Below are 24,370 nucleotides of genomic sequence, written 5' to 3'. Positions count from 1 at the left end.
CACACACACACACACAATAATAACACACTCAACCCCCCCGAGCCCCCTCACCTGTTCCGGTCTTTGCAGGGAGGAGGCTGTGAGCAGGATCGATCCCTGGTTATCTGGGGGTGATTAGTGAGGTCTGCAGCAGACCTCATTATACACCCACAGATAACCAGGGATCGATCCATCCTTTCTTTCGGCCGGAGCTCAGAACTGTCAGAGCTCCGGGCGAAGGAAGCCAGAGCTGACAGGAGCTGTTCTGCGGTCTGCATCCGACACAGATGCAGACCGTGGAGCTGCTCCCGCAAGCAAGGTACGCGGTCTGCGACTGTGTGCCTGACATGTCAGCTGGCTGCGGGCCACATAGTACCGGCTCGCGGGCCGGAGTTGGTCTGCGAGCCGGTACCTAGAGACCGAAATTTCCACGCCCTCACCTTATTTTTACTCGCAAAATGCGAGCAGGCGAGTGGAAAATTTGAGCCCTGCAATAGATGGTTTATCAGAAACTCGGTGTGTGTGTAGGGTAGATGTCACTCATTTATCAAATGAAGGGAAGTTGTCATTTGCAGAGAACTCGGGTAATTTCTGCTACGTTCTTCATGAGCGATCAGCTATATCTTTGATGAATTGCACTGCAACATTAACTTATGCTGTGTTGTGTGTAAGAGGGCACAAATAAGTTGGGTATCAAGCATACATTTCAGATAAAGTTTTTAATGCCTTAGGTCACAAATATTCCTCTACCATATGCCACTCTCTGTTGGTCACCAAGGGGTGATAATAACAGTGACACAGAAGAACAAATCCCACCACCAACAATGACTTTGTACATTCCTCCGATGTTTATGGGGATTGCCTCTGGGTACTCCAGTTTCCTTTCAGAATCCAAAAACAAATTGGTAGATGATTGCATTCAAATTAACCCTACTATGTGCTTATGTGCAGTAAAACACTTTACACTGATCATAGAGAAAGAGAAATGAAAATTGTCTATCTATTCCAAGGGTGATAATTTGAGATGAGGAATATTTTCTTCTAGCTAATGAAATATTTATCTATACGTGGCCATCCTTAGCAATTTCTAAGGTAAAGGCCAGAATGCCAGTTTCTAACAGAAATTGCAAAACAGCTGTTTATAGCTTAGAAAGCCTTTTGGAAATAAAAAAAAAAGGATAAACCTTTTATAGGACTGCCAAAAACAAAGTAACTGGCCAAAATGCAGAGAAGCCTGGGAATTTCCCGCCACACAGCACCAGCTTTGAAATGAAAATTATGAGACTCATCAAAAAATTTAATAAAAAGTACTATCAGCAGTCCAGTTTTAAATGATGTACTTCACTAGGTATGAAATGCTGTGTATTTTTCACTCTCTGCTAATAATTAAGACAGAAGTGATGGATGTTGTTGCCCAATAAAACCTTCCAAATTCCATAAAGACTACATCACTGTGACAGTCATAACTAGAAACAGGTATTTCTTTGACTTCCTTACTGTCTTTATTTGAAGTGTGCTGATACAGCATGAGCTACATAGAGCCCAGAGGACCTAAAGGAATGGTAATACAAGAACCTTTAGTACTGGAGAAACCCTTGTCCTGCTACTGTTGTGTAGATATCATTAAATTCAGGTGCTTCAAAAGAGGTGAGACAGTCTGCTTGGGGTGTTTATGCATATTTGGGTATCCTGTTTGTACCCACTTTAGCTCTCCTTCAAATTGTCTTGAAAGGAACTGTTAAAAAACAAGTAAAGTGACTGGTGGCCACTACATTCTGAAGGTACAGCGTTAAGATTACAACACTGGGAACTAATAGCACATGGAGAGAGACTTTCTTGAGTGTAATTCCTAGGACCCCTGGTGTATTGGTATCAAGGTTAAAAAAAGGGGCCGGCTTTGTGACACCAATGATTGTCCATCAATTAATGGAATTACCGCATTTTCCCCAGCTTTACATCTTAAAGGCCTTACATTAAAGTATGTGCTTCTTTCTTCTTGCTGAAAACAGTATGACCACTTCATTTTCCCCACAATTATACAGCTGGAATCACTACAGCATCGCCTGTCATTTCTAATACAGAGAAGCTTTAATTATAACCTTGATTAGATAACACATCACTACAAGTCTTTAACTAATAACAGAAAGCTGTATGTGTGCGTACGCGTGTGTATATGTGTGTGCATGATGAGGAGGGGGTGACCCCTTCTTGCTTTGATTCCGTTAATGTGGATAGCTTTTTATCTGAGCACTCGGAGGCATCTCCCCCTGATATGTTAATTGCAGAGTGCTTTAAGTACTCGAAGATTAACATAAAACCCTTTGCAAACAAGCTAATAGTTTATGATAATTTCTGTGCGGCCTTTGTGTGTCTATCATAGTACTGCCTCTAGCTGTAATTTTATAAAGAAGCTGTAAAATATCATTTAAACGTGCTCATTTACACATAATTATTACCAGGATTGCATTATTCAATTTAGCTCCTCTCTGCTAATAACAAGCCCCAAACTAAAATGCAATTAAAATATTTTCCTTTTAAGAAGCTATTCATTACTGTGTATAGCATGTGTAAGGATATGCAGGAAGGTGCGCTGGGAGAGGGGATGCTTTGATGCAGAATTTGACTAGTACTTATTCATGAGTTACAATTACAGTGCAAAATCACATCTGAAACTCTCTTGAAGAGACAAAATATGTTCTTTTTTTTTAGATTTCAGCTAAGGGCCAAAAAATTTAGAATGCCATGTTTATCAAATTTGTACAAAACTTCTAGTCTGAAGCCAATCTAAAAACCTGAAGCATTTGCCGTATATAACAAGAAAATGTACTCGACAGACAGTAAATGTTCACCAGCATAGTGACAGCAGCCAGCACACAGCAAAATTCACTAAGAACAGTAGCGCAGCTAATGAGAAAACCCATCTTACATCTCTGTAACAGCAATTGCAAAGGTTTAGTGGACACTTAAATAGAATTTAAGTTCACTTTTCACATTACTCAATAGGGCAAATGTCAATATTACCAAAACACATTATTATTTTGAGTAAGAAAACTACTTTTCTTACCATGAGAAAACAAAAATGGCTGTTCGTGAGCTGCATTATGTGAGCTAATGTCTATGCAAAAGATTACATGGCCTCTGGCTGACAGGAGCATTGTGCATTTTGCAAGACACTGCAGGGAGAGTACTGACTGATGATAGAAGTCTGGCAGACATGGTGTAAGATGAGAGGATCAGCAAGATGCAACATTGTTCATCACTACTAAGCATGAAGCAGAAACTGAAAATGTAATAAGCATATATCTTTAAAACCTACACATAGAATTCAAGTTTTTAAAACATTTGAGTGACACTTATACTTTACACTCAGACATTTTCCCATACAGCGTATAAAAAAAATTAAAGACTATAGAGCCTTCCTAAAGCTGCAGGTGGGGGAGAGAGTTACATACCGTAAGCCGGATTTAAAAAACAACATACAAATTGTATTTGGCACTTAACAGTTTTAGAAACTAACAGCTCATTTAACTATGTCCCAATAACATGACGTTGCAGTTAGCAGCTCAGATCGCAGGTTAGAATGATCAATCCTAGGTGATGGAAGATTGTAAGAAAGTGATGCAGGGTTTGTATGCTCATTTATTTTGGTTAACCTTATAAAATTGGCTCCCAGTTAACAGCAACATGAAACATGGGAAGTACAAATCTGTTTTATCCTATATAAATTGTACCACTTATATGGACTTTAAAGTAAACCTGCCTTCAGACTATGCAGTATACTGTGAAGTAACATCACTAAGTAGCACTAAGTGGCAATACATATGCAATGCATCTGAAAATTCCTTCTGTTTATGTCTTGGGAGCCCTTAAAAATATGAGGTGAGCTCAGTATACAAGCACTTAGTCAAGTACGAAGAGCTTCCCATATTATGTTTAGGATGTAGGGGGCACTGTTTTTTTTGGTATTTGAATACTTAACATGCTTAACAATAATTAACTTGCTTGAGTCCCAAGGTTCCTGGTGTGCAGAGGGGAGAATTTTTAATAAGCGGATTATATGTGCTTGCACTTTATGGTGCCTGTTTTTGGCTAGTGATGCTACTTTATGCAGCACAGTCTGCCACAGCATACGTGTACTGCCTAAACTGAAGCGCAATGCTCTGCATGGTTTTCCTGAGCTATGACACAGTAATACAACTTTGTTTATAAGGCACTTGAATCTGTATACCTTGGAGGCACTAAATGATACAAGATTGCTTACAGTTTTTCAGGAGGAACTAATTTGCTATTTAAGTTTGCATTTCAGCAGATTTAAGGGTAATTAAAACTGAGCAGCCCTGCCTTGCAACTCTTCTACACGGCTGACGGCAGGAGACCATTTCAGCTTCTGTCTGGTGGGTGGTAAATTTTCACCTGCCTAATTAAGTGGTAACGAGCTGTTTGTCAGACTTTATCAGGCAGGTAAGGGCTCACAAGGGGCTCTTGCCCATCCAGGATTGGCGCTCACTGTACAATCTTAAACAAGTCCAGGGGAGTTAAGACTGAAGATAACAAGTTTCACTGATGCAGACTTTATCACCATGCTTATGGCTAGTGCCTTCTATGAAAGCAGTTTGATAGGTTTCTTTTATAGGTATGCCAACAGAATCAAAGCAAAAGGTAGCAAGATCTTTGCATAAAATGTAACGGTACCCTTTATGGTAGAAATTATTTGAAAACACAACTATTATCTGTAGAAAAATGATACATTCCACAGTGATGCAAATATACAGCATTATACTGAAACATTTGTTGGCCAGTGCCTGTCTGTATATGGCATTTTGACTTAGGCACACAAGCACCTACACACTCAAGGCCACTCTGTATAGAAGCCAGGGCCACTTTATCCAGAGGGCAATGTGGGCATTTGCCCAGGGCCCACTGTCACATCTAGGGCCCACAAAGTTTTGCGGCTGCACACAGCGGTTCACTTGTGCCCTCAAGGAATTGTGCCTCTGCCTCCTATCAGCCAGCCACAGTGCAGCGCTGGAGTGATCTCCTCTTTGGCTCTCATGTCAGAGCCAGCAGGAGCTAAGCCGACTGTGATGATTCTTCTCGGGGCCGGGCAGCCTCGGTCCTGCCGGCTTCCATGTCGGGTGTTTCGCGTTCCACTGTGGAACGCGGAAGTCGCTCGACTTCCTGGTTCTGACGCGAGCGGCCTGCGTTCCACGGTGGAACACGGAAGTCACTCGTTCCGGCCGCCGTCTCCTCCCACATCCTGGGACTATTTAAAGCCCCAGCTGTGGCAGCATGGCGTTCAATAATCGGATCTGAACGCCTGCTGACTACTGAACCCTACCGAACCACACTGTGTCTCCTGACTCAACCCTAAGACTCTGCCAGCAGGACCCAACCCCTGCACCTCGCTGCTCTGCCGCCTCTCAAACAGCAAGTATTCGCTCCACTGGGAGCCTGTTACATACTGTCAGCTGCTGAACTATACACTATTGTGCTACTGATATCTCTGAGACTGTTGTGGGGAGATTCTATTTGACGTTGAGGAGATCTGTGTAAACATACTGCTTCACCAACAAGATTATACACCATTTAACCCTATACTATACCTTTGCTGGTGCTATGAGGAAATAGCCCATTGACGAAATTCCTGTTTAAAATTATTTGGCTATGATGCAAGAGTCTCAAACTCCCCCTTAAGACTGGGAGTGAAGCCTGAGACACCAAAATCCCTTACACGCCATCACTCCCTCCCGCAGTTGTGCTCCAGTGCGACCGTTTACAGTAGACGTAACACCGACAAAGAGACACAGAAATAGCGGAGACGACACGTGTTCTGATGCCTTACAGCCTTACCAACTGAAGCCTTTAGTCTGAAGTTAGTAACTTCCTCCACTTGCAGTGCATTCTTGTATATGACTGAGCAATGTAAGGAACAGTAACTTCTATTGTCATATAAAATAACTTGCCTGAATGGAAGGAGTGATTGAGAATGGCAAGCACTGGTTATTACCAAACAACTGCTAACTCACACATTTATTTGTGTTTGCTGAATTTCTGCTGTTTCACTACTCTCTTCCTGGATAAAAAAAAAAATGATTTGAACATGTTCCTATATCAATAAAAATTAAGCAGGGGAAAGTGGGGTTACAAATTATAACCCACCTTTACCTAGCTTTCTAGGTGTGGCAGTGTTAAAGTATTAGGCCTTATTCACACAGAGCGTTCTGGGATTCATGCGGCAGAAACATACGGATTCCTGCAGCAGGAATGCCATGTGTTCCAATTAAATATGGCTAGAGATGAGCCGAACATCCCCCTTTTCGGTTTGAATTTGAACATGGAAAAAGTTTGAACTCGAACTCAATGCAAGTCTATGGGGGTAGAACTTTGAAAATCAATTGACCCAATTTCGAAGGCTTATATGCAAGTTAATGGCCATAAAACGTTTATGGGGATCAGGGTACTGCCCTGGGGGACATGAATCAATGAAAAAAACACTTTAAAAAAATAAAATTTTTAAAGGAGCAGTGATTTTAACATTACTTAAAGTGAAACAATAAAAATAAAAAAATCCTTTAAATATCGTGCCTGGGGGGTCCCCTTAAACTGCCTGTAAAGTGGCACATCTGTACAATGTATAGAACTTCTTGCATCAAAAATGACATTTTTAAAGAAAATAAATGACATTTAAAAAGAAAAAAAAAAGCGTGTGGTTCTCCCTGACAACAAATACCAGTTTAGGTAGGTATTTAGGTAGGAATGTTAGAAGGGACCCCATTTTTTTTAAAAAAGAAAAAAAATGCACGGTACAGGTGAACATACAATGCTACCTTGTATGTTTAGCATAATAGGCATATAATAGTACAGCATGTAACTTCTCTTAAAAATGGCTCCAAAAATAGCTTAGATAAGCAAAATGCAGGCATTAAAATGGATGCATTTGAAGGTTCTTTATACATTTCCATCTAAGACTACACTTACAGAATGAAAGCTAAAGTAAATACACAAGGGTACAAAAAGAACTATCAACTCAGAAGCTGCTAAGAATTTAACAACAGATTGCCTAAGCCTTCATGTACTCTTACAGAAGTCACTTGTCTAGTAAAGTTTAGTGTCAAGACTTGTGTATGATCTGGTGCAACAATAAAGAATTCCGGGGTACCCACTTTTACAATGTCTACAAGATATTTTTGTTGCATCTGCTCCATATAAAATTTCAACTGTCACCTATAAGGCCAAAAAAGTCTGTCAATGTGTTAAGGGAATCCAATAAAGTGGAAATCATAATTTTGGCTGACCAGAACTGGAACATAAACTTCAAAAGGTGATGTACATTAGATTGGGCATTTTGGAGACCTTTCCAGTTATCTGGAGTGGATCCAGTGTCAATGCATCGTCACCAAAGAACCACATCAATTCCATTTAAGTGGGTCCAACAACCTCTTTGATAGTGATTAACCTTTCCTGACTAATTTCACTCATGAAAAAAACAATGTTTTGGTTTTTTTCTACTTAGAACCACATACGTAGGCTTACAGCATGCATACTTGGAGATGGCAATAACCAATTTAATTTGCCTTCACCAGAACTTCAGTGGTATTAAATATCTGCAATGAGTTAAGAATCTGAGGCAAGATTAAGAAGCAACCATGATCTGCAATATTGAATGACTTGCGGGCTTAATCTCTTTTTACAACCTAAAATTTGTATAGTAATGGTAAGTAGAAAAAAATTACACAATATATAAAAAACGGAAAATTGAATTTCATACTTACCGCAATTTTCCTTTTCTGTCCAGCTCCGTGGCAGCACATAAATGAGTTAATCCCATCCTCCACCCTTTAATAGGATCATAGCTCATGCATTTGAGATTCCCAATAGCCCACTTTTCCGTAACTAGGTGATTTCCAGCGGGTGGGAATTCTTGTGCTGCCATGGAGCTGGACAGGAAAGGAAAATTGTGATAAGTATGAAATTTAATTTTCCGGTTTTCCTGTCAGCACACAAATGGAAAGTAACTCGCAATAACTAGGAAGGGAATGCTTGAAAATATTAATCACACACAGAAGCAAAAGCAATGACTTTCTGCCCAAAATCAACAGTGGTCAGAGCAGCTGGCTCTACAAAATAATGCGTCATGAATGTATGGATGGAGGACCAAGTTGCTGTTTTGCAAATTGTCTCAGACGAGATTCAGCTAGTTGCATCCCACTATGTGGAGATCCTCCAAGTAGAATGGGCCATAACATCCTTCTGAGCCGTCGACCGTTTAGCTATGCCAACTCTATTGTCTTCACCATCCATGATGCAGTAAGACGACTGGAAGCTTGAGATCCTCTTCTATTATATGCTCTATTAGTGGTGCTCTTTCTTGAGTGCAGCACGGTGTGCACAACTCTTTCAGAGCAACCTAACCCTAACAGCCTGTTCCTTCCAATATCCATGCCATCAAGCACAGCTTCTCTTGTGCCTGATGGAGAATTTGGCCCTGAGAAAGAAGATTCCACAGCAATGGTATAGGGAGCGGAGACCCCATCGCTAGTTGATCAAGGAGGGGGTACCATGGTCTCTTGGAATGACTGCAAATATCAACACTTTCTCCAACATGAGTCTCTTCAAGAATCGTAGAATTAGGGAAAAAGAAGGAAGGAGTAAGCCATCTGGAAAGCCCAAATTGCCGTTAAGGCATCTGTTGCCACCGCCTGCTGGCAAGGTTGTCTCCAGTAGAATTTCCTCAACTTCCTGTTGGCTGGTGAAGCAAAGAGATCCACCTCTGGTAGAAAAGCCCACTTCATCAAAACATGAAGGACTTGTGGGAGCAGCGACCACTCCTTGATGTCTAGCTGTACACTTGACAATTCTGAATACCTGGGATGTACACTGCCAACAAGTGTAAGAGGTTGACTTGAGCCCAATCCAGGATTGGGGCTACTTCTTGCAACAATGACAGGCTCTGTGTACCTTCCTGCTTCTTCACATATGCTAGCATTGCCAAATTGTCAATTTTTAGTAGGACAGATTTCCCCCAAATTAGATCTCGGAAGGCCATCAATGCTTAAAAAGCTGCCCTGAATTCCAGTATATTGGACACCATGCCCCTCGCAGGGAAGGACCAACAGTCTTGAGCCAGGTGACCTGAATAATTGGCCCCTAAGCCATGTTCACTTGCATCCATCGCTATCACTAACCAGGCAATCGGACGTAGAGAGTGAGAGTGAAGAAGGTTTTTCTCTCTAAACCAACTGAGGCTGTTCTTTATCGACTAAGTGATTATTTTTGAAAGAGCCGAGTATCCCACTGGGCTCATGTTACCATTGGCACTGTGGACACCATAGTGCCTACAATCAGTAGACACTTGTAGCAGAAAGAACATCTGCGGTCAAAGCCATTGAAATCCTTTGTCAAACAACAGGTATCTTTCTGACGGCAAGGTGACTGTGCCTTTTTTCGTATTTATTCTGGCCCCCAAATATATGAGGTCTTGCGTTGGGACAAGATGGCTTTTTTCACGGTTCACTATCCAGCCGAAAGCTTTAAGAGTGAACAGTACTAATGTAAGATGGGAACATAGCCTGTCCCGACCCTAATTTAGTAGGAGAATGTTGTTGAGATAATGATATATACAAATCCCTTCCATCCGAAGCAGGAGATGCCTTGGAGGTGTGGCGAGACCAAAAGAGACGCAAATTAACTGAAAATGCATCTTTGCCACTGAGAAGGAAATCATTTTTTGAATGTTTGTGTGAACCAGGATGTGAAAATAGGCGTCTTTCAAGTGTATTGATAATAGCCATTTCCCCAGGCTGTACTATTTTTAGGATCATCTGTAAAGACTCTATCTTGAATTGTTCCTTTTCACAAACACAAAGGCATCTTTTTGGCATTCTGGGTGTTTTTCGAAATTTCCGAAATTTGCGCATCTTGAGCCGATTAAGAGACATTCTTCTTCTGGCTTGAAGAGAAAACAGAGGACCTCCAGGGCCATCGGAACTCCTTCGCTGGCTTGTAGGTTCTTGCTTCTCTACTGTGTCCCTACGATGCTTTTCTGAAGCGCATTCTTCTGCCTCACCAATCTCCTGTCCTATGGGATGAATCCCAATTTACCACCAGTAGCTTTAGCAATTGCTGTATCCAACTTATTTCCAAAGGGGGACTGACCCGAAAAGGGTATTCTGCACCATCCTTGTTCAGATGAGGGATCTGCGAACCACGGTCTGAGCCAAAGGGCGCTTCTTCCAGTAACTTCCGCTAACATTACTCTTGACAATGGCTTTATCATGTCAATAGAAGCTTCAGTGACAAATGCAGAGAACAACCTGATGTTCCAAAGGAGATCTGAAATTTCAGGTTTACTGAGACCATCCGACAATGCCACTTCTATATTGTCCGCCCAAGCCTCCAAGGCTTTTGATGTGGAAGCTACTGCAACTGTCGGCTTACATGCCCCTCCTGCCAGCAAATAGATCTTTTTAAGATCTATGTCTACCCGTCCGTCCAGCACATCTTTAAATGAAACCGCATCCTCCAGCGGTAATGTCACGTGTCTTGCAAGCCTCATTAAGGCCGCATCCACTGTAAGAGACTCCTATAAGTATTTAATATCTTCCTTTCTAAAGGGGTAGATGTCTTTAATTTCTTCCATAAATGGAAAAGAACAAATGTCCTTTATCACGCGTTTAAAGTAACGTTTTTTCTTTTCCGGCTGTTCTGGCAGATCTTCCTATAGAAGGGCCTGTCTCACCGCTCTAACGAAGGGTTGAACCAAAGCAAAATCAAAACATTTAGATTGGTCAGTTTCTGCAGCTGAAGAACTGTCTGAATGATTCGCAAATACATGATCCCTTCTCGCAATAAGATCGGTTCCTGAGGGACCTGGTACAGGGTCTGAATGCTGCAGTGCAGTCGCCAAACGATCTGATTGCGTCTTGAGAGTAAATTCTTTCAGGGTATCTTAGAAGACCTTTTTCATCAGTGAGACCACTCGCAGACTATTTGTTTCCTTGCCTCGTCGCTTCAATGAAACATGCACAAGCTGTCTTTCCAGGTAACGCTGGGTTAGGACATGCCCAGCAACCACTAGGAATAGGTTGAGGATGATGACGTACTTCAGAGGACTTTGGAGGCAGTTGCTGGCAGCTGGAGGGCGACCTATTGCACCTGTCCCTGTCTTGGTTGTCGGGAATAGAATCTTTCCCTGGAGGGAAACCTGCTCCTGACTGAGGAAGATGGCCTTCGTTCATTACTAGAAGAGCGAGAGGGATCCCTCAAAGACCTGGATGGGCTGTCGTGGAAGAGATAGCAGCATTACAGTTAGAAGATCATAACTGGTAAGCAATAGGTGTGAACTGGCAGGGATCAACCGCCTACCTTTTCTGAGAGTGCTGGTCTTTCTGGGGGGTTGGCTTGTCTGACGGAATGCTAAAAGATAGTACTGCCATTAGCAAAGAGCAGGCGTAACATGTGCATAAGGGAGGATCATTAATAGTCATTACCTTGTGGAGCAGGAGCAGATAGCTTGTGTATCTGGGAGGGATGAGCGCACAGCAGCACAGCCAGCAAAAGCTCCGGCAGACCTGTCAGCTGAGGTGTTTAAAAAAGTCGCTGTAAACAAGTTTCCGCCTCTCCTGAGCCGCCATTGGCCTGCGCTGTGCAGGCGTCATTCGTATATATCCTCCCAAAGGAGGGGGCAATGTATGGCCAGATCGATGTTATCAAAGGCAGCGGCCTGAGGTCGCCAGCAGGCTGCCTGAGGTCCCCAGCAAGTGGAGGACCTCAGGCAGCTGAACTTCTTTAAAAATTGAAAGGGCCAGTATCGGCCTTTAGTATTGGGGCATTTTCATGAGTACAGGTACTTGTGAAAATGCCCTGCATTGGCCCGGATAGCGATACTAGTATCGGTATCAGGACATCCTTAGTCAAAAGAAAAACACATTAAAGCATGACAACGAATCAAAAGCACTTCATAAACACATAAAAACATACATGATCACACTACATAAAGAGCACTGCGAATTCACAATCCTGAAGCAGGACTAATGTGATCCTAGACTTACAGAAAAATGCATTTGTCCCAAAGATTTGCTCTGAGGTGTTCCATCTCCTGTATGGGCATTCTGTAGGAATACTAATTGATCCAGGAAGGTTGTTTGTTTCCAGAAGGTGGAAATTAGGCATCTTGCAGCAGCAAGAAATTAAGTACAAGTATTAGTTTTTAACTGTGGAACAGTACCAAAAAATATGGCTATAGAAACCAGTTTGTCCACAGTTACTCCAAGACATATCTGCAAAAGACTGTACAAGAGAAGGCCACCAACCAAAACTCACAGACCGGGCAAGAAGCGCATTAATCAGAGATGCAACAAAAACCCCAAAGATAACACTGAAGGAGCTTTAAAGATCCACAGCGGAGATGGGAGCATCTGTCCATTGGACCACTTTAAGCCCTATACTCCACAGAGTGGGGCTTCATGGAAGAATAGCCAGAAAAAAAGCCATTGCGGAAAGAAAAAAAAAATAAGAATACACGTTTGGAGTTCACCATACAGCATGTGGCAGACTCTCATAACACATGGAAGAAAGTTCTATGGTCAGAAGAGACTAAGATTGAGCTTTTTAGCCATCATGGGAAATGCTATATGTGGCACAAACCCATTACTTCCCATCACACTGAGAACACCATTCCTACAGTGAAGCATGGTGGTGGCAGCATCATGTTGTGGGAATGCTTTTCCTTGGCAGGGACTAGGAAATGTCTTGATTGAAGGAAAAATGGATGGTGCTAAATACAGGACAATTCTTGAAGAAAATCTGTCTGCCACAGATTTGAGACTGGGATGGAGGTTCACCTTCCAGCAGGACAATGACCCTACACATACTGCTAAAGCTACACTGGGGTGGTTTAAAGGGAAACATTGAAATGTATTGGGATGCCCTAGTTCAGTGGTAGACAACCTTGCCTCTCCAGCTGTGCTGAAACTACAAATCCCATAAGGCATTGCAAGCCACATGCATGACTTCCAGAGGCAGAAGCATGATGGTATTTGTAGTTTCAGCACAGCTGGAGCGCCAAGGTTGCCTATCCCTGCCCTAGTCGAAGCCCAGACCTCATTCCAATTGAAAATCTGTGGCATGACTTGTAGATTGCTGTACACCAACACAACCTGGGGTGCCTTCTGGCTTTGCCAGAGGTGCCTTCAAATTTTCAGTTTCATGCATTTCCATGAGGCAGACAGGCTGGCCACTAGCACCACTCAAATGCATGATGCTAATCTAGGGGGGCCTACATCCAGAACCTTCTTGAGCATTCAGAAGAGGATAGAAGCCCACCTCCATCCAGATCTGCTCCACATACCACTTTCTGCCATACTGCTGCAGCTGCACTGTGGTGAAGATTATAAGGTAGGACTCTGTTGAAAAGGTGGGACTGAGGACTATGATGTGAAGGGGGGCTTCTGATGTGAAGGTAGAATGCCACATCTTTTTATTTTTTTATCCCCCTTAAAATCCATACCAGACCACAGTGTAGGATAAGAGTTTGATATAGACTTGGGGGGCAACCACACAACATTTTTTATATCTATGTTCTTACATTTTACACTTGGGTGCCTTGAGATTTAGCATATTCTTAACGGGTGAAGTGAAAAAGGTTGAGAAATGACCTAGCGGAATGTGTTTGCAATAAAGGTAAAGCAGAAAAGCAGACGAAATGCAGTATGTTGCTGTCATTTGTGTTCAAACCTATGCATTTGTGCATTACTATGTTAAAATGCAAAAGCCAAACTTCCAGACCTCATTCAAACCAGGTACGCTGAGCTACAATGATCAGCATTTAATCAATGCAGGCTCAACACATAAAAAACAATTGTGCGTTGGTATGCGTTGTGTAAAAATGAGCCATGCCTGTATTTTTAAGGAGCACCACACAATTGCATATCAATTGTGCATCTCAACGACCATTGGTGTGAACAAGTCCTAAAAGTGACACGTGTACTGTACATAAACCCTTAACACTCTCTTTCCCTGTTTTTAAGAAGAGTTGCATTGGCCAAATCACACAATTGCCTCAATACCCCTATACAGCCTGATCCTTGCCAGAGCACAACACTGAGCTATTGGATCGTGGGGGATTGGATAATTTATGTTTAACAGTTTAACCTATTTGTCCAGTATGTATATAATAAGACTACAGCTGAAACATTATGTCTGGTCCTCAGAGGGCCAACAATACGTTTTCAAGACCACAACAAATATTCCAATTTATCAGTAGAAAATGTAAAAGTAAAACTGAAGTACATAAATATCGCATTAAGCTTTTTTATATTTATCCTACCCTCAACATATTATCAGTATAAATAAACAAGATTATATACCTCAAAGCATTTTTACACTGTAACAGATTCTTTATTTTATCTGTTTATAAATTACCAGCTAATCCCCCCTTTTCATGCCCAGGGTTCCAGATCATTAGCAACGCTCTTATATCGGCTTAAGTCCTTGTCATTGGCTTTCATGCAAGAGGATGAAGCAGCGCTCAATTGGGTGTTTATCTTTCATTCCTATTTAGAGGTGTTTTACTGATCCTGACTCATCTGCTTCATCTCTCTTTGCACCAAAAGGCCTTTCAACTCACTTAACAACCCTTCCAGCCTGAGAGCTCCAAAGTCCCTACACAGACAAGCACAAAAAAGAAAAGGGGGGGTGGAGGAAAAAAATAACAACATTTTAAGACAGAAAGTCAGCTAAGAACACCTCATTAAACGAACAGCCTGATAAGCAGAAAACTGAGCTGAAACTTTCTGTACACTAAGAAAGCCTGGTTAGCAACTCATACAGAGACATGTGCAAAATAAAAGGGAATATTTTTGAATGTTAACTCTAAAGACCAGCAAGATATGCAATGTGCTTCCAATAGAATGTATTAGCAGTCTATATAAGAAAATACAGAACAGTATACAGTAATTACAGAACAACTTGAAGGCAAAATCACACATCCATACCTCCCAGCTTTCTGAGATGACACTTTCTGGTGCAAACTATGTAAACAAACCCCCCACCACCCAAATTCCCCCAGTTACACAGACCATGAAGGAATATTATGCAAAAAATGATTGGTTAAAGCAGTAGTAAACTGCTGTGTGAAGGGTGTTTTTTTTGCATAATGTGCAGATATGCACAGGATACTTGAACATTATGGCAGACTTACCTTACAAATGTGCCCTTCTCCAGCATTGTTGGATCCATGTCCGGTCCCCCACCACCACCATCTCCACTGCTGCCACATCCGGATTTCATGGAAATCATATGTGGCCACTGGGTGGCCACAGATGCATCTGTAAAGGAGTTAAATCCTCCCCAGCAGCAGGCCTATTCATAGCATCTTAGAGATGAGCCGAGTTTGTGCACACTGCACGTCACATGCGCTGTACAGTGTACACAAAGATCTCCGCCATCTCCTTTGCTGCCACTGCCGGGTTCCCTGGAAATCCTCTTTGGCCGTTGGGTGGCCGCTGATGCATGAGAATCCATGCATGGCATCTTAGAGATGAGCTTAGTTTGCGCACACAGATGGAAAAACTACTTGGGCAAAGAGGTAGAACATTTTTGGCAGAAGAGACTTTGCATTCTCTGCCAAACATCCCTACCTGCTAGCAATTGTAGTTTTTTATGTAACTTCCACTCTAAACCCACAAGTGCTTTTTTTTACCACTACTTTCCCTTTTACTGGCTTTTTCAAATGACAAATGCAATAATCTATAAGTTAGATGAAAGGTTTAGTGTAGTATAACACTTTTGGTAGTTAAATAGTAAATGCTTTTATAGACGTCCATACATCATACCAAAGAGAGGGAAAAGAGACAGAGGATTTTGGCTCTAAGGGATCAGTCACACCAGCTCACGTGCTAAAATGGATTGGGCTGGTGTATTTATACAATTTATTTATACAACACAAGGCACCTTTTTTTTTACTTTACTGAACTATCACAAAAGTCCAGAGAAGAACAGGCACTTTATGGTGAGCTCAGGTGTGGTGTGGAAAAACGAAGACAAGATGCATTTTTCTGCACCTCTCTCTCTTGTTTTTTGTGTGCTCTTGCGGTAACTGGCATTGATCAGGTGCAGAAAAATGCAAGTGGCTGCATGATGTGAACGAGCCCTAAAAGAAGGATGCAGAATTGTAGAAACGTCACCAGCACACCAGTCCTTTTAAGATAGCAAAAGCTTCATTTATTGAAGTTCTTTGTCATATGAACAACAAGTAGTTTCGGGACCACATAGGGTCCCTTCATCAGACCATGCTATTGTCAATGCTAAAGCCTGATGAAGAGACCCAGTGTGGTTCCCGAAAATGCTTGTTGTTCATATGACAAAGAACTTCAATAAATTAAGGCTTTTGCTATCTAAAAAAACTGGTGTGCTGGTGACATTTCTACAATTCTGCTAAAAGAAGGGAAAGTCCCTCCAAATGAAGCACAATTGGGAGCTATGCACATGGCACGTTGTGCAAGACTGTAGCAAGGAACCAGGGTCCTGTGTAGGTGCAGGGGAAGCAAAGCATGTATAGGAACATTAGGATATGAAGTTGTAACATTGTGTCCTGCAATTATTTGGTCATTAAATCGTTAGTTTTTGAGAAGAGGACCTGTTAGGTATATACCTGTACCTAACAGGCATTAGACTAGACATTATTTGTATTGTTATTATTATTATTATTATTATTATACAGGATTTATATAGCGCCATCAGTTTGCACAGTGTTTTACAATATTGGGAAGAGATTACAGTTACAATACATATCAAGACAAGATGGTAAGGAGGGCCCTGCCCATGAAAGCTTACAATATAAAAGGTAGGGGCAAGTGATACAAAAGGTGGTCTCAATACTGCTTTTGGCTGTTCAAGAAAATGTATTTTAATATGCTAATAAAATCTTAATGTGTTACACCAATTTTGCTATGAAGTGCAAGACATTTTCGCTGACACTTTAACAATACAATATAACCTGTATAATGTGAAAATGTGGCAGCTTAAAGCTGTCACACACATTAGACACAAATGAATGCATTTTTGTATTCACTCATACAAGGCATTTTTAAAATGTAATTAGTTTAAGTATCTGAATATGACATAGAATCAGCCATATGCAAACCCTAAATAGCAGGTATAGTGAGAGAGGAAGAAGAAACACAAGAATCTGTTTTATGTGCTGACAACGGGCATGTTACAAAGCCGTCCACAACTCTGCCCCCGGCTATATCTCAAACCTGGTCTCAAAGTATCACCCTAACCGTCGGCTCCGCTCATCCCAAGACCTCCTGCTTTCCAGCTCCCTTGTCAACTCCTCCCATGCTTGCCTCAAGGACTTCTCTAGAGTCTCTCCCATCCTCTGGAATTCTTTACCCCAACCTGTCCGTCTGTCGCCCACCTTGACTGCCTTTAGGCGATCTCTAAAGACTCATCTCTTCAGGGAAGCTTATCCCACCTCAACCTAACCGCTCAACCATCAGGTTCTCAAACAATTCATCCCCACGAAGCTCCCTCCTCATGTATCACTTCCCCATCCCTTTTAGATTGTAAGCCCTCAGGGGCAGGGCCCTCCTTACCATCTTGTCTTGAATTGTATTGTGATTGTAATGTCTGCCCTATATTGTAAAGCGCTGCGCTATATAAATCCTGAATAATAATAATAATAATAATAATGTTGGAGGTGGAAAGGGCAATGTTACAAAGAGGTGAGTCTCAGACTGGGGCAGGGCCCATGACAGCCTGAACTCAGAGAAAATGAGTTGAATGATGACGGCAATCATTCAGCATGGAATAGGGAGAACATCTAGTGGTGGCAAAGAACTACTGTGGTGGACAGCTCTGAAATGAAGATGTTGCAGCAAAATCTTTTTTTTTTCTTTTTTTTCATGGGCTTTTAATGGGCTATTATTTTTTACTGGTGTTCTCCTTTAAGAGTCTGGGATGTTGCATTTCCATCTCTGAGAAGTAATCACCATAGGAAGTTTATAAAAGAAATAATAAATGACAGGTCAGAAATTATATTAAAAAATTGCACCCCTGGTGATTAAAAAAAAAAAGAAAGAACCTTTATTATGGGCAAGTTGTTAGTATAGATTGTCTCCATAACCTCTAGTCAACCCAAAAGTAAAGACCCTCAACAAAGACAAAAATATATATATTTTACTGTCTTCTCAATACTATTACAGTGAAGTCCCAGACAGAAACTTTTCGTTTTAAATATAGAGAATAAGAGTTACCTCCACTGCCATGTTGTATTGCTGCCTGTGACCCCCTAGGTAGATTTCCCCTCAGTTTATGTCCTGGTTCAAACCAGACCATTGCTGTGAATTGAAAAGCTTTATTTATTTATTTATTAATTCAACATGCCCTATTCCTAATTCATTGTCACAGTTTATTTAACATTCTATGTATTAGCGTGAAGTGGATATCTTTCCACTTTGACATGACAAGCTTTGACCACCTTGGCCATGACCACTTTGACATGACAAGCTGAAGATGTGAGGGTCATCTAAGAGAGCACAAGAAGGAAGTAGTGACTGCATGTCTACAGTATTGGTAGTACCTCTCCCTCTGTCTCTTTCTATCCCTCCCTTCCTTGCCAGAAGAAGTGGCTGTATGTTTGCTTCAAATAGCATTGCCGGTGTTATAAACCAGTTTCTAAGAAAAAAATTGATATCTATTTTATGGTCTTGTCCATCGTTAAAATTATCCTAATCTACCACCGAATTGGGCACCTCAGCACTACGTTCTACGGTTACTCTCTCCCTGTTCCTATATGGTAAAAGTCACACTCCCTGTCTCCAGTGGACATTGCCTTTGTCTATTGGTAACTGACTGCTCACTCCTGCAATGCCAGGTGGCACAATAGAACTGTGTGCCAGCAGGAAGCGAGTCACTTCAAGTTAGCTCTTTGACTGGCTGAATAGATTTTTGAACATGGTGAGATGGACAATAGGAAGCAGCACAGTGGATAAACAGTGGTTCAAAAGGTTAGGCCCCATGAGGCTGTCTTCTAGCCTCTTGTGTTTTTCTGTATTTGTCAAACCATATACATATATATTTATATATTCTCTGCATACTTCTATATATTTTGTTCAGCAGGAAATAGGGCAGGATTGCTAGCTCATTGCATTTATCAAAGCTTGCAATCTTAACATCCATTACAGCTCTGACAACGTAATTAATTCCAGTCAATCAATCATGGGACAAGAACGCACAGGTGACCTCAATATAACACATAATCCGCAGCCAACTAGTCACAACAGCGCTGAGAGAATTCCCTCAGAAAGGGGGATGAAGCCAGCCGTGTGTGGCTGAGAGAAACCTAGCTTGCGCAAACCCATCGTCTGTGATCTCTCGGGGAGATGAAAGACCTCTGACAGGCTGGATTACACAGAACAATTATGTGTGCTGAAATCACAGGGAATCGGCTTTCAGACATACCTAATCATTGCCAATTAGCTGCGTCTTTTTGACATGTTAGAGGAACCGTGCCAGAAACTGCATGTAAGGGCTTAGGACTCTCTTAACCCTTTAATTTGCACATATCAAGACAATGAGAGGTGTTGCACTGTTTGGGTAAATCTTCCACAACAGACAAAAGGCCTAATGAACAAAGGTTGTTGTGGAAATAGAAAGCAAAGGACCTAATATTGTTGTAGGTAACTAGTGGTTGGAAAAGCTATTCTGCCACCCAATAATACAAAATATTTCTCCTTTTCTTTTTCTTCCCTTCCCTTTTTCACAATTCGGACCATTATTGTAACCATTATACCCAATGGTACACTCCCATTATTTAATAGGCCTGATGTTGTTTGTATTAGGGTCATGCAACAGATTTACAAATGTGTTAAATCGTATGAGCAAAGCGGTATTCAGGCTTATAGTGTGTCATTTAGTAAAAAAAAAAGGTGTGAAAATGATTGTTCTGCGAGATAGAAGAAATACACACCAGCAACCCTTTCCCTAGCCTTCAGCTACCATGCCACCAAAATGCAAGTAAAAAAATGAGAGAGGGGAAACTCCCATCTCCCTCCTCCTACATAGACTGGGTTTCAGCAGTTAACACTTAAGGTGCCCATACACTGGTTGAATTTCTGCCTTTTTTTAATGTACCGGCCACGGGCTGAACAAAAAAAATTGATAGGTGTATGGCCAGCCTCATCTCCCAATATACCCACTCACATATATAAGTAGAGGCTGCCGGGCCAAATTTGATAAGATGTGGTCAGATGAGATCACTTGACCACTTTATACTGACTACCCTCCTTCCCCATAGGCCTCCCACCCTTTTGGACTCCACTTGATGCATACATCTTCCTCACTCCCTGTTTCACTCAAAGCCATCCATTCTGAGAAATAAAAACTCACACCAGATACCCAGTGGTATCATAACTCTTATTATGCTGCATGGTATGACTGTAAAGTGTAACCCCATTTTGTTTCCTACCTTAACTGTATACACAGCTAGTGCTGTTGTTGTTTATGTTTGTATTATTTTAGTTTTTATTAATGTACCTTTAACAAAAAACAATCATGGAGCAAATACTGTATAGTACATTGCCATTTTATGACATTAAGCCTGGAGGTATGTTTTGGGTCAGTATCTGACTAACAGGATGCAGACCAGAGGGTAGTGCATGGTGCTGAAAAATGTTGTGGTAGGCCTTTTAGTTTACCGTGCCAGTCACACTAAGTTGTTGATGCTGGATTCAGCTAAGGGGCCCCAGATAATCACATTTCCTCTTTTATGTTTGACAGTTGGTGTTACACACTAAGGGACCATCCATTCACCTAGTCTGGTGTGGTGTACAAATATACTGACAAATTCAAATTTTGATTCATTGCTTTACCAGACCTCCTTTTGGTCTTCAGTAGTTCACTGGCAGTGGTTTCTGACCTAGACAAGCCTTTTTTTAAAACATTTTGTTATTTTAGCAATTGCTTTCTAAAAGCCACTTGAACCGTCAAACCTGCAGTTCAAATAGAGCCCTTTTGATGGTGTTGAAAACTGTACTCATTGACACCTTGGCTTTCTCTAAAATAAAGGCCTACACATTTTAAGATTATAACGGTCTGTCTGTTTTACTTTGGTAACTGTCTTTTTATCACCTTTATAGGAGTGATATAATACTTTGTGCAGTACAATATTGTTCAAATAATGATGGTGTACACAGTTTGTTCTAACACTGCTTTTATACAGAGGGTTTATAAGTAATCAATAAAAGTCAGAACACATGTAGGCATTGTTTGCCTGAACTTTCAAGGTTTAATTTACTTCCACTGCTGCAGAAGAGCTGCACATATATGGGAACCTGAACTTTTTTTAATATACAGTATATGGTATATAGTAGATATAAATATATATAGAGATAAATACAAATTATGGAATCATAGCTATTTAAACCCATTCTCCAAAGAGACAGTGCTATCAGTGAGACATTCTTAGTAGGTTAAACCAAGACCTAGCATTACAACCTCGTGATAAAGCCCCACTCTACTCTGACTGCAATATGACCACATATCACCAACTACTGCAGTGATTAAACCTGGACTCAGAAATCTTTGTGACACTGGCACTTGAAGACAAGTCTATAGGGCTTGTGCAGACGACTGGTTATAGTTCAACACCACAGCACTTATACCCAACAATGAACTGACCAAGGACATGTTAACACTTCTAAGTGGTATCTAAATAGCCGCATGGCCCATAAAAATAAACGTGTACGTGCAAGAATGCATTCACAGTTGGTGACCTGTGGGTAGCTCTTATACATATAGAGACTGTACAATCTTGCTTCTTGTAGAAGAAGTGTTCTAGGATCTTTGATTTGTTTAATGAAGAATGTTACACTTGCATGCTTTAAGCAAGAGGATTTCAGGAATTCTCACTTGATTTACTATAATTAAAGGAGAACTATGGGGTCAGTGTTTTTCCCCATAGTTCTCCTTAGGGTAACGGGAGGACACAAACTAGCGTCCTCCCGTTACCCTAAGTTCAGTATACCGCGAGCTACATTGGAAATCACTCATCTCATAGTTCTCCTTTAAAGCAGAACTAAAAACAAAAAACAAACGTGAGGGCGCAAGGCTAGGGGGACTATGAAACTGATAGTAGCACAGTGGAGAAACCAAGAGGAGATGGTTCACTTACTTTAAGAGGGTCTCGGGAGCGGATGGATGTGACAGTGTCCCCGTGTCCCCGCTGAAGCAATGTGAAGTGCCAGTGATGTCTGGCTGGGCTGCAGTTGCGGGTGGAGGAACTCGGGCTGTGAGATGGACGTGTCTGGGCCAGTGTCCGTGCCGTGGTGATGATGCAGGATGGAGAATCGGCCGGGATGGTGGTAAGGTGAGGAAGGATCAGGTTGGTGAGGTAGTGGGTGGAAGCTCGGGAGCAACGCGTTTCGAGGATGTTACCTCTTTGTCAAGCTCATTAGGAATGGTGAGCTTGACAAAGAGGTAACATCCTCGAAACGCGTTGCTCCCGAGCTAAAATGGTTTAACCTTTTAGATTTTCTTGTTTTTCCTACCTAATACATTGGCTAACGTAATACTTCAGTTCCATAACTGGTTCAATCTCCAAGGAAATATGATTTTCTGCTGTTGCTGAAAATGTGACCCATGACCCACCGTGCATTCATTTCTAAATACCAATAAACCAATCTCAGCAGCCAATGAAAAAAAAGAGGGAAAAAGACAGTCAACAGTAGAAAATTAGATTTTATTATCCCTTGTTACTTCTGACTCTTGCAGTGAACAATGTTAACCTAAGGAAATACTGGGGTGTTATTCTTTCCTGTCCTGAAGTATAAATGACCCGCTGAGCAGTGGTAGCAGTTTGTGGAATCATAACACATCTTGATATACAAACTGTTAAGTTTCATGGCCAATACATTTGGCTCCAATCATGAATGGACTTTGAGGAGCTAACATAGCATAGAGTAGCCTAGGGGTTGTTAGGGGTGGGCAAACTGTTAACCATTAGAATGAGGTTAACTGATAAAGTAAATTTTCAGCATTAAACGAGAACTATGGGGTTAAGGCTTTTCCCCATAGTTCTCCTTAGGGTAATGGGAGGACACAAACTAGCGTCCTCCCGTCACCCTAAGCGCAGTATACCGCGAGTTGTAGCTGTAGTAGTATACTGAGTAGTATACTGAGACGCCACAGTATACCGCAAGCTACTGCTCGCGGTATACTGAGACGCCGCAGCGGATCCCGACAATTATGCCGGGATCCGCCCAGCTGCGTGTAGCCGCAGCTGATGTACCCGCCCCCCTCCCCCTTCCGTTCCGCCAGTCAGCACTGGCGGATCGGAGTGGGGAGTGGGGAATCCAGCCCTCCCCTGTCACGGCAGAGAACTGTGACAGGATCGGGTGGTGAGCGAACACGGGTATGTGTTCGCTCACTTCCCGATCTACTGAGCCGACCGGTGACAGTCTCATTGTCACAGGTCGGCTAGAACTATGAGGTGAGTGAAAAGCACTGACCTCATGGTTCTCCTTTAAGTTAAAGATGGTTTGAGTGTGTTAATTTTCTACTGTTAATGTTGAGGAATGATAGATTTAAGTGTTAGGTAGTGTGAAGTTGGGGAGCTCACAGAGCACTCGCACCGCGGGTTTTGCATAAAACCAAAAGCTTTTATTTTCCTCTTGCGGGGCAGCCAAAAATGGTAAACACAAATATATGCTTATCTTCGGAAAACTCAAAGCAAAAGTCCAAATCTTTGGCACAGATAACAAAACATAAAGATGTCTCACCGACTTGTTGTTTAAAAGTCCCAAACCTGGGGAAATTCCTTCCCAGGAATATTAGCCCTGCAGCACAACAGCACAGTAGGTATCAATCACAATAGCCACAGCTGATCATGTCCTCCTCAACTCCCACACTCCTCTCTGAGAGTGGAAGACCTTTAACCACTTGCTGACCGGGGTGTTTACACCCCCTTCCTGTCCATGCCATTTTTCAGTGTTCAACGCTGTGGTACTTTGACTGACATTTATTCCGTCATCACAGATAGAGCTTTCTTTTGGTGGTATTTAATCACAACTGGGGGTTTTATTTTTTACTATATAATGAAAGAAGTACTGAAAATGTGGAAAACAAAAACGTTTTCCCTACGTTATGTTATAAAACAGTTATTATTATCCAAATTTTTGGCAAAATATAAAAGTCGGGGTCACGTCGGGTAAATAGACACCAAACATGTTAAGCTTTAAAATTGCGTGTGTCCGCAAACTCGCAAAAACTACCATACCCAAAATTGGCCATAGGCGACGCTTTAAAAGCTTTTACCGCTCATCAGTTTAGTGCGGCGTAATGGATGCAATAGTTGTTTACGCACTTAGGAGCTCTCAACGCATGTTTGCAT

The 24,370-nt window shown here is 41.7% G+C and overlaps 1 protein-coding gene across 1 annotated transcript in view; it reads right to left on the bottom strand.

Annotated features, from left to right (window-relative positions):
* Positions 1 to 24,370, bottom strand: part of CUNH10orf11 (chromosome unknown C10orf11 homolog) — a 641,101-nt gene that overhangs the window by 160,672 nt on the left and 456,059 nt on the right. The window contains exon 6 of the mRNA XM_018558158.1: positions 21,790 to 21,796. Coding sequence (XP_018413660.1) covers positions 21,790 to 21,796 — 7 coding nt within the window. The remainder of the gene's footprint in view (positions 1 to 21,789; positions 21,797 to 24,370) is intronic.

Source organism: Nanorana parkeri, unplaced genomic scaffold, assembly GCF_000935625.1.
Source record: "Nanorana parkeri isolate BGI_ZX_2015 unplaced genomic scaffold, ASM93562v1 scaffold322, whole genome shotgun sequence".
Lineage (NCBI taxonomy): Eukaryota > Metazoa > Chordata > Amphibia > Anura > Dicroglossidae > Nanorana > Nanorana parkeri.
Note: the sequence above shows the minus strand (reverse complement) of the source record. Positions and strands in the feature narration are given on the sequence as shown.